At 42.4% G+C, this 14,518-nt stretch overlaps 1 protein-coding gene across 1 annotated transcript in view; it reads left to right on the forward strand.

The window, feature by feature from the left end:
• The window catches only part of MAN2B1 (mannosidase alpha class 2B member 1), a 1,009,708-nt gene that overhangs the window by 229,335 nt on the left and 765,855 nt on the right, over positions 1–14,518 (forward strand). Inside the window, exon 5 of the mRNA XM_044084731.1 lies at positions 96–228. Within this exon, the coding sequence (XP_043940666.1) occupies positions 96–228 (133 nt within the window). The remainder of the gene's footprint in view (positions 1–95; positions 229–14,518) is intronic.

The following is a 14,518-nucleotide window of genomic DNA, read 5'->3' on the forward strand; positions in this document are numbered from 1 at the left end:
CCATTGAACATAACTTGTGAAGATAATTTCCCTGTAGATGTTGGCTTTCCTTTCTATAAGAAACATAATAATGTTGATTTTTACATTTTTAAAAGATGGGTTTCGATGGATGGTTCTTTGGACGCATTGACTACCAAGATAAAAATAACCGTGAAACAAACAAGGAGATGGAGCAAGTTTGGCGTGCCAGCACTAACCTGGAACCACCAAGAGCCGATCTTTTCAGTGGTAATTACACTTCTTGGGTAAACTATACTTTTTAATATTTCCAGCAGGAGACGTGTTCAGAGTCCCCTGACTCTTGAATCAAGAACATTGTGGCAAACTCTCCTTACAGCTATATTGTACTTATAGTGCATGGGTAGTTGATAGATGATTGTTTTCATGTTTTCCTTGCCATCTTGCATCTGTTAAACTATTGGGCAGAGATTTTTCCCAAAGACATAACATCTTCAGGAGGACTCATGTTACATTTGGTGGAGGTGTTGGATACCAGTTCTTTTTTTACTGATAGTCACTGTGATCAGTTAAGGACGAGATGGGAAGTGAATGTAGGAATAAGCTGGTGTAAGAGGAGGAGGGGATGTCTAATATGTCAGCTTGATTGTAGCAGTGAGTAATACTGAAGTGCCTTCGCCTTTATTCACCTGTCAAGACTTCTTTGATTACTTCTATAGGCCTTAGGTTCATAGGTGATTACTAGGCTAATTACCCCTTGGGGCCTTTTAGCCTTGATACTCGAGGGTTGTATTATGGTGTATATGTAGACTTGGGCATGGGTGATCAAGCATTTACAGGCTGTCTGTATATGTTAGTGGCAAATATGCCAGACCAGGGGTAAATTTCCATTTCCCCATCTATTGGTCCAAGTTGCATTTGAATTGAGTTAGGAGAGAGCTCTGCTGGACATGGATGGGGAGCCTATTCCAGAGGAGTAGTAGTCTGTGATAAGTTCCCATTCCTCCCGCTTGTCCTATTGATATTGCTAATGAGGCTTATGTCCCTAGAATGGGTAATTTTGATGTTGTGTTTTGCATAGGTGCTGCAGGTCCATTAGAGCAGGATCAGAGGATACTTTTTAAACCAGGTATGGGGCTTTGAGATGGTCCACTTAGGACATATTGTTTTCACCCTGTGTTCTTTTTGTGAAGAACTTCTGTGGATGTTCCAGTTGCTGAAATATGCATGTTCAGGTTCATACCGAAGAGAGTCTTGTACTCAATAATTGGTCTAATGAGGGCTGAGTACAGTAGAACAATGATATCCTTGGACCTAGATGCCATAACTTTGTTTATAAGTTGCTCAGCATAGAATAATTTTCTTACCACTGTAGTTGCATGCTGGTTAAAGGTGAGGTCTTCGTCTACATGCATTCCCAGATCACTGACCACTGGGCCTACTGTTAGGGGTATAATGTCACTGTGGAAGTTTGCAGGGGTAGCCGTCTTACCAAAGGATACCGTTATGCATTTCTTGGCATTGAGGTTTAGACTGTGGCTGTGACACCATTTATTTTTCTGTGTCAGGCCTTCTTGATGGATGTTTGTCTCATTGGGGGATTCCATGATTGCATCTAGTTTACAATCCTCTGCAAACTTGGTCAGCCAGTGGCCCTTGACATTGACCTAAAAGAAATAGATGCCAAAATGGACTTATCCCAGCACTGAGAGTTGAGGGACTCTGCTAGGGGCTGGCTACTTTGTGGAGGCAGACTCCTCTATTCTAACTTCTTGGGTCCAATCCGTTAGCAGCTGGCCATTCAGCAGGTAACATAGGGAGTTATGTCTAATTTTGTGAGTTTGTCAGCAATGTCTGAGTGGGGTATTGTGCTGAAAGCTTTGGCTGGGTCAAGGTAGGCAGTATATGCTTTTTCTCTTGTCCACTGCTTTGGTGGTCACCTTTAAGTCCACCAGCTTGAGCTGGCATGATCTGCTTTTGATGAAACCAAGTTGGGATCCAGTGTTGAAGGTTTCCTATGTCATTGTATATTATTTCCGTCATAATTCTTTACATGGCCTTGCACATGAGATTAGTCAGAGTTATGAACCTGTGGATGGTCCACCCTTGTGCCGAGGGACAACAGTTGCAGTCCTCCATTATTTGATACAAAGCCTATCTGGAGGCTACAGTTAAATAATGATTTTATTGGCCATGATAAAGTCATGTTTCATGTTATTAAGGATGTATCCTGGGATATTATCAGGGCCTATGTGTAGAAGTGTTTCAAGGCACTATGACAAACTTGGTTCATCATCCTAAGCCTGATGTATATAAATCTTGGTGTAGAATGCCTGCACAAAATAGCCTTTTCTGTACTTTCCCCAGGGGGAGAGGGGGAAGCCGTAATGGAAGATGCCGACCATGTGGCAGAGGGGGTCCGCAAAATCAGGGTGACAGGGAATCATTCTATGGTAAGCCCTTTCAGCGCTCCTGAAAGGAGGCCCATCTGTCCATCTCTGGAGGCAGTCAGGGGTCGCTTATCTTTGTACTCAGAAGCCTGTCTAAAAATAACAAAAGACAAGTGAGTACAAAGCATCATATCCAGAGGCTACTCAATACCCTTTTCTTTCCCTGTCCCAAACATGAAAAACATCCTGGGCAATCCTCCCAGTCAAAGGGAACAGGCATTTCTAGAAATACAAAATTTGCTAGAAGAGAGTCATCCAGACAGTCTCTGCAGACCAAGTAGGATCTGGAACATACTCAAGGTTCTTTTAGTCCCAAAGAAAAGAGGGGACTGGAGACCCATTCTGGATCTCAGCAAATTAAGCAAGTCAGTAAGAAAATCAAAGTTCCGGATGGTAACACTGCAGTCGATACTCCCTTTTCTGGGACAAGACCATTAGATGTACTCCATAGACCTCCACGTACCTAGACGACTAGCTCCTAAACTCCACCACTGAGCATCTACTAACAATAGCGAGTGACACCACCTTGCAGCTCTGCTGTCACCTAGGAATCCTAATAAACTATGAAAAATTTACCTTGTTGCCATCTCAGTGTATCATTTTTATAGGGGCAGATCTAGATACAACAAAAATGATGGCAAAACTTCCTTCTGAAAGGGTTCAGGTTCTACGAAGTCGGGTCCTATTCCTACTTTTCAAGAAAAAAGTACAAGCAAATACAGTCATGAAAGTCGTTGGAACCATGGCAGCAGCAATAACCCTAATTCCATTAGCACATCTGCACATGAGAATTCTACAGTGGCTACTGTTCAGTAAGTGGTCCATGCAGGAACTATCCATGTCCCACCAAATTATAATAATGGAATCCTGCAAGAAAGACCTTCTTTGGTGGCTTCACTCCACTCATGTGACATTAGGTTGACCTTTTCTTCTTCCACAACCTTTAGACCCAGTGAAAACTGACGCTTCCCAGATAGGATGGGAGGGGCATTATCTGGGGAGGACAGTCCAAGGCACTTGGCACAATCATGAGGCACGCTTGCATATCAATGTCCTAGAGATGAGGGTGGTGCTTCTAGTGTTGCAGATATTCCAAGACTGTCTTCTGCTAGGAACTATTGCAGTACAACAGACAACATGTCAGTTGTGTGGTACATAAACAGGGAGGAACCAGGTCTTATCCCCTATGCAGATAGACCCTGAGGATATGGCAGTGGGTGATGACCTCCCAATGCTTTCTGATAGCAGTGCACATCCCAGGGAACTCCAACGTGATAGTAGACAAATACTGAAGAAATACTTATTTGTTCTGAAGAAGTCCAAGTGACGAAAGCGTTGAAATAGTGCAAAACTCTCATTTTCAGTGCTTTTTATTTTATTGTATTTGATATTTCATTAGTTGTCATTTTTGCTTTAGCCAGTCGGGCCAGCATTTTTTCAGTATTTTTTGGGTTTTATACTGGTGCAGGTTTTTCTGGTTTAGTGATAGCAGACAAACTCAGCAGAGTAATTCTGATGCCTCATGAGTGGTTCCTACGGCAAGAAGTAGCGGAGATGATTTTCTGCAAATGGGGCCAGCCTTGCTGCATCCTTTTTGCCACTTCCATGAATGCCAAATGCAGCAGCTACTTTGCCCTTATCCCCCCTCCGGAGGACTTGCCAAGGGATGCACTTATGATTGGCCCATGGGGTCTTCTCTACACCTTCCCTCCCTCTCCGTTGATGCCAAAAGTTCTTCAGAAAGCCAGTTCCTTGGGAAGGAATTTGATACTCATTGCCCCATACTGGCCTCGTCAAATCTGGTTCCCCTTCTTTTGGCCTTATCTCCAGGAGGAGCCGTGGATTCTGGACCCAGTCCTGGACCTTCTGACTCGTGCATCAGGGATGCTCCACCCCTCCCTTCAAACCTCAAATTGTAAGCTTGACTGGTCCGATTCCAAACATAGCCAGGCTCCCTAACCTTTCTCTATTAGTGAAATATATCTTGATTTCATCTCATAAGGCTTCAATGCGGAAGTTTATATATGAGCAAATTAAGGAGATTTTCTTCTTGGGCCTTGAATAACTGCATTGATCCCTTCTCTGCCCCTATACCTTCCATTCTTCAATTCTTGGCAAAGCTATTTAATGAAGGCACAGCTGCAGCTACTATTTGAGTTCAGTTAGCAGCGATATCTAATTTCCATATTGGTGAATCAGGGCCAAATGTGATGTCCCACAGACTTTGCAAGGCTTTTCTGAAGGGCACAGTTTTATTAAGACCACCCATTAAAGTCCCTCCAGCACCATGCACTTTGTTTTATCCCATTTGATTCTTCCCCCTTTTGAACCTGCATCATCCTGTGATCTAAAGTTTTTAACTTGGAAGACTATCCTTTTCATAGCCATCACTTCCGCTAGAAGAGTTTGAGCTACAAGCTTTGTCAATAAAGCCCCCCCCAACCATACTTTTCCACAAAGACAGAGTATCCCTACGAACAAACCCAGCCTTTCTACCCAAAGTGTGCTGAGAATCTAATTTGAATCAATTCATACACCTACCAGTTTTTTTCCCCAACTATGGCAACAAGGCAGAATATATGCTACACCAACTAGATGTACATAGACAATTGCATTTCTACTTGCATAGGACAAAGGACTTCAGAAAATCTGACCAATTATATGTGTCATTTTTAGACTACAAGAAAGGTGCTCCTGTATCAAAAGTCACACTTTCAAAATGACTATCAGATTGTATTACTTTTACTTGCAAATCTCAAAACAAAGAACTCCCTGACGAAGTAAAAGGTCATTGTACAAGAACCATAACAACCACTTGGGCGAGACTACCATAGGTTCATAGGTTGGTACTAGGCTATCGGCCCTAGGGCCTATACAAGCCTAGCCATAAAAATTCCCTGGCTTTTTCTTCCCACAGTATTTACTTCCCTGGATGCCTGTCTAGCAGGGCGACTGACGTGATCCCCGGGGTGAATTTTCTATCTCCCATCCAATCATCAAGGTTCCTTTTGAAGAGGGCCAAAGAGGCGCTCTGCTTGACATGTGTGGGCAGTTTATTCCGAGTCTGGGGAGTCTCTGAGTCAGGAAACTTATCCCTCCAGCATGTTTTGTTCATTGTGATGACAAGATTTAGATATCTGGAGCATGTGTCTCTGAGGGATTGGGATTTCTTTAAATGTAGCATGTCCAACAGCTCTGGGTTTGACATTTCCTTGTATGTTAAGCAGAGATTGCCTCTGAGTAGACAATATGCGACAGAGTATAGGTGGAATTTTTTTAGACAGTCAGCAAAGGGCATCTGCTTTAGGCCTGTGATTCTTTTAGTGAGGTATTTCTGCAGCCTTTCCAGTTGTTGCAGATGTCTTGAGAAGTACATACCAAAAGGGGCGTTGTATTCTATAATGGGTCTAATGAGCGATGAGTACAGTGGGACAATGACCTCCTTTTTTCTGGATGAAAAGCCCGTAGGAACAGAGGATCAGTTCCGAACCCAACCAGTTAAGAATGAAGGCAAGATGGACAACACATATGGAACGTTATGGTGAGTACATAACTTCTTTTTTTACCCTGCTCTCTACCACTCTCTTTCAAGAAGGTCTTATAGGGCTTTTTTTTCTCCATGTGAGGAACTTGCATTTCATCTAAATGTTCTTTATTGCAAGTTTCCAAAATTGGACGTGCCTTTTTATGTCTCTTCTCCATTTGTACTCCCATCCTCTGTCCAGCACCGCTACCAGCAAGCCGTTTATAATACAGTGAATCTCATGACCCCTGCCCCTCATCCCCAGTAGGATACTTTTTAATTTATTGAATCCATGGACTTTCCTCCCTCATCTCACCACCAGCACAACTTTGCAATGAATCCACACAACTTCCCTTATCTCTAGCTTGCATACGGCCACTGTTTTCAGCAGTTCCTTATAGTCTAAACATACATGCGCGTAGACTCGCTCGCTCACTCACTCACTCCTATCTTAGTATATTTCATTCGTAGATTCTCCATCTGTGTTATGGTCTGTCTTTTCTGTGTAAGGCCTCTAGAACTATGCAAAGTACTGTAGGTAAGGTTCCACCAGCATGGTATTATCATATTACAAATATACAGTGTACTGTTGGTAAGGTAGCATATTACAAATATACAAAGTACTGTAGGTAAGGTTTCACCAGCATGGTATAGCATATTACAAATATAGAAGTACTGTAGGTAAGGTTTCGCTAGCATGGTATGTTGTATTAGAGCAATGTGTGCTCCATATACATGTGTTCCTTTGTACAGCTGGCTTTTGCAGAAATCCTTTCACTCCTGAAGGAGTGAGTTTGGGGTAATGGCAGCTCCCCAATTCCAAGGTCGTATATGATTGAATCCCCATCAGTGCATTTATTTTTTTGTTAACCAGATGAGTCAAGTGTGCCACTTCAGGATCTTTCAGTCACTAACAAAGCCACTCAGGTTGTGCCATTTGCAGCTGTTATATGATATATATGTAATATATATATTTATATGTGAGGTGTGTGTGTGTGTGTGTGTGTGTGTGTGTATATATATATATATATATATATATGTGTGTCTATATATATATATATATATATATATATATATATATATATATATATGATATATTTATATATTGTGTGTAAATATATATATTTATATATTGTGTGTGTAAGTGTGTGTATATATATATATATATATATATATATATATATGTGTGTGTGTGTATAAAATATATCTCGTGTGTCTGTATAATATATATACGTATATGACTATACATGTATGTGTGTGTGTGTGTGTGTGTGTGTATATATATATATATATATATATATATATATATATATATATATATATATATATATATATATGGGAACACTTCACATAATCGAATTATTAAAATCTCGATTTGCATATGGTCGAGACCATATGATCGAGATTTTAATAAATCGAATGTGTAGTGTTCGAAATAACACTTACTTACCTGAATACATTACGTGCACACAGAGGCAAGTATTGTTGCATGCCTTGTGTGTACGTAATGTATTTTTTGTTTCGTGGTGTTGGCAGGAAGTAAAGAAATCTCCCGATGTTCTTCATCTCACATTGCTGCAGTCCTAACACTTGGGTAGTCCGCTGTCCCTCGGTCGGCCCGAATATCAGAGTATAAGGCTGACGTCGGTCAAGGCGCATTTGACTGACATCAGAACGTCAGGGTACAAATGCGCATGACCGACGTCATATCCTCAGTCTTTTTTGCCGCATGGTCCGATGCAGAAGCAGTGTTGCAAGTGCCGTTCGGCGTTCTGAAATTTTTCGAATTCGGAGTTTCAGACCGAAGTCAGAGTTGGTTAAGTACCCCGTTGGGGACTATTTTGTTTTTTTCTTGCCTCAGTGATTTACCGGATGTCAGAAAAAGTGAATAACTGTATTTCTTGTGGGAAACAGATACCGCATAGGGATTACCATAATTTGTGTATACCTTGTTTGGGACCTGAGCACGACGTTGTTGGGTGTCGCTTTTGTGCTAGGTTCAATAAACGCACTATTAAGCGAAGGTTAGATTGTGCCAGGTTGGTCTTTGGGAAGCGGTGCAATTACAAAATGCCGTCGGATGCTCCGACGCCGGCTTCCTCAAAGAAGCGCAAAGACAAGGCAGTCAAACATAGGTTAGAGGAGTCGTCCGAACCGGACGCCGGTTCTTTAGAGACGTCAGTGGAACCGGTAGTTCCGACGGAGGCCTCTCTGGAGTCCCAGGGAGAAACTTTGATTTTACAGGATGTGGCCTCCCAGGAGGCAGGTCAGGCTGCAGGGGCTTCTCAGATAACTGTACTCCCCTCCCTTCCTAAGGTGTCTAGGCCCTCTCTTTCTGTTCCCAGGGCTTCTCCTAGAGGTAGGTCTAGTTTAGCTTCTGTGGGTGTCACTCCTAGTTCTTCAGGTTCTGTGCCCAAGAAGCACATGCTTAAAATGGCAGAAGATTTAATTACTTTAATTAGAGGCTCTATGCCCCCTCCTGATAAGAGGCCTAGGATGGAACCAGTGTTGGGGGATTATGAGCAGGCTTCGGATGTGTCTGAGTCTTCGGCTGAAGACTTGCAGGAGTATTCTCATTATTCGGATTCTGATGTGGATGATTCTACTCCTTCTGCTTCTCCTCCTGAGGATTTTTCTTTTTCAGAGACTCTTCATTCCATGAGAGAGCATTTTAAATGGGAAGGTCAGGACTTCTCTGATTCCAGGAAGTGGCTTAGGGAATTTTTGTTTTTACCCCAGCATAGGCCTTTGGCTATACCTCCTGTTCTGAATGTGGTGGAAGATGTGTTTGCAGAGGCTTCTCTTAATCCTGATTCTTTGCCTCCTGCGCCTGTTAAACCAGATAGGTATTACAGGGTGCCTGAAGCTCATAAGTATCTTTTTAAGAGTCCTAGGGCAGACCCAGAAACTGTTAGCCAGGGGCCTAAGGGTGTTAAGGCTTCTGTTGTCAAGAATCCGGTTCCTGCAGATAAAGAGGCTAGGGCCTTGGATAGATGGGGAAAGAAGGTTTATACTTCTTCCACTCTTGCCATGAGAGCTTTAAATTGCCAGTTTCACATGTTGAAATATCAGAATTATCTCCTTTCACAATTGAAGTCTAAGGTTGATGCTCTGGCGGAAGGTATTGATTGTAAAGAGTTACAGGATTTAGTGCACGTTTCTGAACAGGTGGGTAAGCATTCTTTGCAATGTGGTTTTGATGCTGTACAGGCCTCGTCTAGGGTGGCTGCCACTGGGTCAGTTCTTCGCAGGCATGCCTGGCTGAGGGATCAAAATTTATCTGACCATGTTAAAACGAGGATTTTGGATGCTCCTTTACAATCTGATGTCTTGTTTGGTTCTCCTGTTGAAGCAGTTTTAAAGAAAATGGAAGACAAGGCTAAGTCTATGCAGACTGTTAAAGATTTTTTGCAGGTTCAGCCTCCAAAGTTTAGTAGAAATTGGCCTACTAAGGGGTGGGCGTATCCTTCTTATGATTCCCAGTCTAGGGGTAGATCTAGGCGTGGCAGGGGCAGAGGTCAGGGCTCTTTCAGGCCTAGAACAGGGAGTTCTCCTGCACAGTCTTCGGGTGAGGGCAGGGGTCAGTCCTTTCGTAAACAGACCCAATGACCTACCTTTTCAGCTGCCAGAACCTTCTCGCTTGGCAGCACCTTTGGGAGGAAGGTTGGCACTTTTCAAAGAAAATTGGAGTATAATTACCCAAGACAGATGGGTATTGGATATCATACACCACGGTTACAGGTTTTATTTCCATACCTTGCCTCCTTTCAAAGGCATGCCAGACATTCCTCCTCAACAAAGAATAGAGGCTCACAAGCAAATTTCTCTGTTACTCCAAATAGGGGCCATACAGCCGGTTCCTATACCAGAAAGGGGCCTAGGATTTTATTCTCGCCTGTTCCTAGTACCAAAAAAGGGGAACACGTGGAGACCAATTTTGGATTTATCTATCCTCAACACTTATCTGGACATTCCCAAGTTCAAGATGTTGACGTTACAACAGCTTTTACCTCTACTGGGCAAGGATCACTGGATGGTAACTTTGGATCTCAAGGAGGCTTACCTCCATGTTCCTATCAGACTAAGTTGCAGGAAGTATCTGTGTTTTCGGACTGGGACTTCTCACTATCAGTTCTCTGCATTGCCCTTTGGCTTATCTACTGCGCCCAGAGTATTCACGAAAGTTCTGGCTCCAGTGATAGCTTTCTTCAGGCTAAAAGGGATACAAATCTATCCTTATTTGGACGATTGCCTGATTCTGGCTCAAGGAAGGAACGAGCTTCTTCATCATTTGGATTATGTGATAGCAGTGCTAAGATGCCTGGGGTATTCTGTGAATGAAATAAAGTCCAGTCTAGTACCCTCTCAAGACATGTGCTTTCTGGGTGTAAGACTGAATACAGCATCCCAGATGGCCTTTTTAACCCCGGACAAACAAAAGAATCTTTCCCTTTACTTCCATCAACTATCTCTTCAGTCCGGGCTGACTGCAAGGACAGTCCTTCAAGCCTTAGGGTTCATGGCATCTTGTATTCTGGTGCTTCCCAATGCCAAACTGCATATGAGGAAGCTGCAATGGTATCTCAAAATGTATGGACACAGCACTGCCAGGATCTGGACACTGTCATTCAAATAATACCTTGCATTCAAAAGGAATTTTTGTGGTGGGCTCAGGAATGTCACCTAAACAAGGGACTCTCTGTGACCCAGCCAGAGGCGAGTCAGATTTTAACGACAGATGCCTCAGACAAAGCTTGGGAGCTCATCTAAATGGAAAGTGGATACAAGACAAGTGGCCTGTCAGACTACAGCATCTACATATCAACTTGAAGGAGATGTTAGCAGTCCAGTTTGCATTAATAGCTTTCAAGGATTTACTTCTTCCAGGGCAGGTGTTGATTCTAACAGACAACACAACTGTCATGTGGTACATCAACAAGCACGGGGGAACACATTCTTATCCTCTATGCAGGCAAGCAATGATTTTGTGGGAGACTGCTCTCAGTTTACAACTAAATCTTCAGGCAAGGTTTCTGCCGGGAGCACAGAACTCCTTAGCAGATGTGTTAAGCAGACAAATCATGGATCCCCACGAGTGGAAACTGGATCTTCATGTATTTCAGAAATTGACAGTGTCATGGGGAACTCCAGACATAGATCTGTTCGCTTCTCCACTAAACCACCTGCTGCCAAAGTTTTGCACGAAGAGGTTTCATCCCACAGCTTGGAAAGTGGATGCTCTTTCTTTCAGTTGGAAAAATCTTCATGTGTATGCCTTTCCACCTCTGCCTCTCCTCCCAAAGGTACTTCTGAAGGTCAGACAGGACAAGCCAAGGATGATTTTGATAGCTCCAGATTGGCCTCGACAGCACTGGTACCCATTACTGAGAAGTCTAGTATGGAAGCCTCCATGGCCTTTGCCTTTGATTCCACACCTGTTGTCCCAGGAGGACAGTCATTTGCTCAATATCAAGCTTCACTCTCTTCACCTAACAGCCTGGCATATTCTGTTTTGAACCATAAAGGGTCTCATCTTCCACAACAAGTTTTGAATGTGATTTTGGAAGCTAGAAGGCCTAGTACAAGGAAAGTGTACACAGATAAATGGAAGAGATTTTTATTTTGGAGTGCAGCAAAGGATTTGGATGTTTCTGAGCCTAATTTAAGTGTGGCTCTTCAATATCTTACTGAGTTATTGGACAAAGGTTTGTCCTTCTCTTCTATTAAGATTCATGCTGCAGCAATTTCAGCTCACTACGACTGTGACCCACCATTGTTTTCTCATCCTTTGTTCAAGCAATTTCTTAGAGGGGCAAAGAATATAAGACCCCCACGAAGAGCTCCTACTCCTGCTTGGGATCTCAATTTTGTGTTGGAGAAACTCACTCTACAACCTTTTGAGCCTGCAGCTACTGCTGAGTTGAAATATTTGTCATGGAAGACTGCTTTTTGTTGGCCATTACCTCTGCAAGAAGGGTTTCTGAATTGCAGGCCCTTATGGCAGTTGAGCCTTTCTTAATTTTCCATAAGGATAGGGTATCTTTACATACTAATCCTTCCTTTATGCCTAAAGTGGTTTCTAGTGTGGCTTTAAACCAAACTATTCATTTGCCTACTTTTTATGCAAATCCCCAAAATAAAGGGGAAAAGATTTTGCACACTTTAGATGTACACAGGCAGTTGCGATATTATTTGGACAGAACTAAAGGGTTCAGGCAATCTCAGCAGTTACTAGTTTCTTTTGCTTTGTGTTCTCAGGGCAAGCCCGTGTCAAAACAAACTATTTCTAAGTGGATTGGATTTTGCATTGCTTTCTGTTATCCCCATCATGGCAAAGAGATTCCAGCTGGGATTAGGCCTCATTCCACTAGGGCTACTGCCACTTCAACAGCTTTTTTGAGGGGGGTGGCAACTAAGGATATTTTGGAGGCAGCTACTTGGAGTTCAGTGCATACTTTCTCTAGGCATTACCACCTTCCACTGTACTCTAAATCCAGGGCTGGTTTTGCCACTGCTGTTTTGCAGGGCATTTTGGCAGCTCCTGCTTCATTATAGTTTAGCCATCCTCCCTTACCTCTGCTTTGGGATTCTACCCAAGTGTTAGGACTGCAGCAATGTGAGATGAAGAACATAGTACAGTTTTGTACCTACCATAAATGTAGATGTTCGAAGATCCACATTGCTGCAGTCCAATTTTCCCTCCCTCCTTCCCCTCTGTAGTTTGAGGCGGTTGTGTGGGCTGGGTTTTCAATCTGAGGTATATTGTATATGTTGTTTATATTGTACATATTTTTAGTGTTAGGTTGGTTGATTGTTTGGTTGTTGTCTATGGGTTTTGACCTTTCTTCTTAGGGTCTTCTGACATCTGGGGCAAGAAAAGACTGAGGATATGACGTCGGTCATGCGCATTTGTACCCTGACGTTCTGATGTCAGTCAAATGCGCCTTGACCGATGTCAGCCTTATACTCTGATATTTGGGCCGACCGAGGGACAGCGGACTACCCAAGTGTTAGGACTGCAGCAATGTGGATCTTCGAACATCTACATTTATGGTAGGTACAAAACTGTACTTTTTGCGCTTCCACATACAGCGCAAGACGGGAGATTTCCCATCTCCCCACTGTAGCGCGATCTTGGAGTTGGTATATTTAAGTAGGGGGGGTGTGGGCAAAGCCCTGCAAAAGCGAAGCTTGTGTTTTTTTTTGTTTTAATGGTTTCCCTTCAGAAGTTCGAGTTTCCGAAACTCGAGCTTTTGGTTTCGGTTATTTGTAGTTCGAGATTTCGGAAATTCGATCTTCTGAAGTGAATCTATATATATATATATATATATATATATATATATATATATATATATATGTGTGTGTGTGTGTATGTACGTGTATAATATATACGTATATGAATATACATGTATGTGTGTGTGTATATATATTTTCTCTACACCGCACTTGGTTAACCACTATATTTGTACACCAGGTCCTTGCATTTGCACTACATGCTTTTCATCTTTCCTGTACCCCTCCCATCTGGCATCGTTTTACAAGTTCTAAAGTCCTGGTGAACAGTGTCCCTTACATTCTTGCTGGTCTGCATTTCCTGTGACCCATATAAAGAATTATGTTAGACCAGACTGGGCAGGACTTTTGATGCATGAAGTCTTCCTGTATCTAAAACACGAGTAATGGATGTCTGGATGCTCAGTAAGGACTTGGGCAACTTGGGTGTGTAACCAGCCTCCATGACATAAAAAGTGTACCTACCCCATGGTATGTTTTGATTGTCCGTGACCTGTTTAACATTTCCATGCTAAGTATACCTTTATACCGCATCTTTTCATAGAGTTCTAAAATACGCTTATAGAATATTTATGGAACGGTATATTTGTGTCGGTGTGTACGGATTTTAAATAATTTTACTGTATTGTGTCCCTGCCACGAAGCTTTTGCATGCGATCAGTTCTTTATTTACATTCCTTGTGCGTTTCATTGAAGACCTCTTTTCAGTTTTCTGTATCTTGATCAGTTCTCAGATTGTCCTTGTATGTGGCTGGTTTCTTCAGTGGTCTTGGAAATTGAGAATACTTACTAGGACTATTCTCTCCGGGATTATCATTTTCTTTTGGGACAGTCTTGTTTCTTCGGGTACTGGTGAAGATTTAGTAGATGCCCTTTTCATTGTGAGAGCGCACTGTAACTCTGCATTCTCAGTTTTTATGGGGTTCCTTACGTTCTAGGCAGTGTTGTCTGAGAGATGTCTTCAGTTGTTTATATGCAGCTGGTTACCTCCTTAAACAGAATAGGATGTTGGTTCAGCTGCTCAGTCGCTACTGTTTTACACTTCTGATTTTAGGAAGTCTGAAGTACTTGCCATACAATTGTTCAGCCTTTGTTGGTTTCCTTGTAAAATACATTTTACCTTGGATTGAATCTCTGCCATTACTAAAATGTAAACAATACTAGCTTTTTATCTTCTCGTTTATAATTGAGCTGTTAAGAGATTGAAATTCTGCGGTGTAGTATCCTTGATTTTCCCAATTACAAAATGAAAATCCCCATAGTCCCTGCCAGAGCTGTTTTTATCAGGCGCTTC

Source organism: Protopterus annectens, chromosome 9.part0 (assembly GCF_019279795.1).
Source record: "Protopterus annectens isolate FY-2018-M chromosome 9.part0, PAN1.0, whole genome shotgun sequence".
NCBI lineage: Eukaryota > Metazoa > Chordata > Ceratodontiformes > Protopteridae > Protopterus > Protopterus annectens.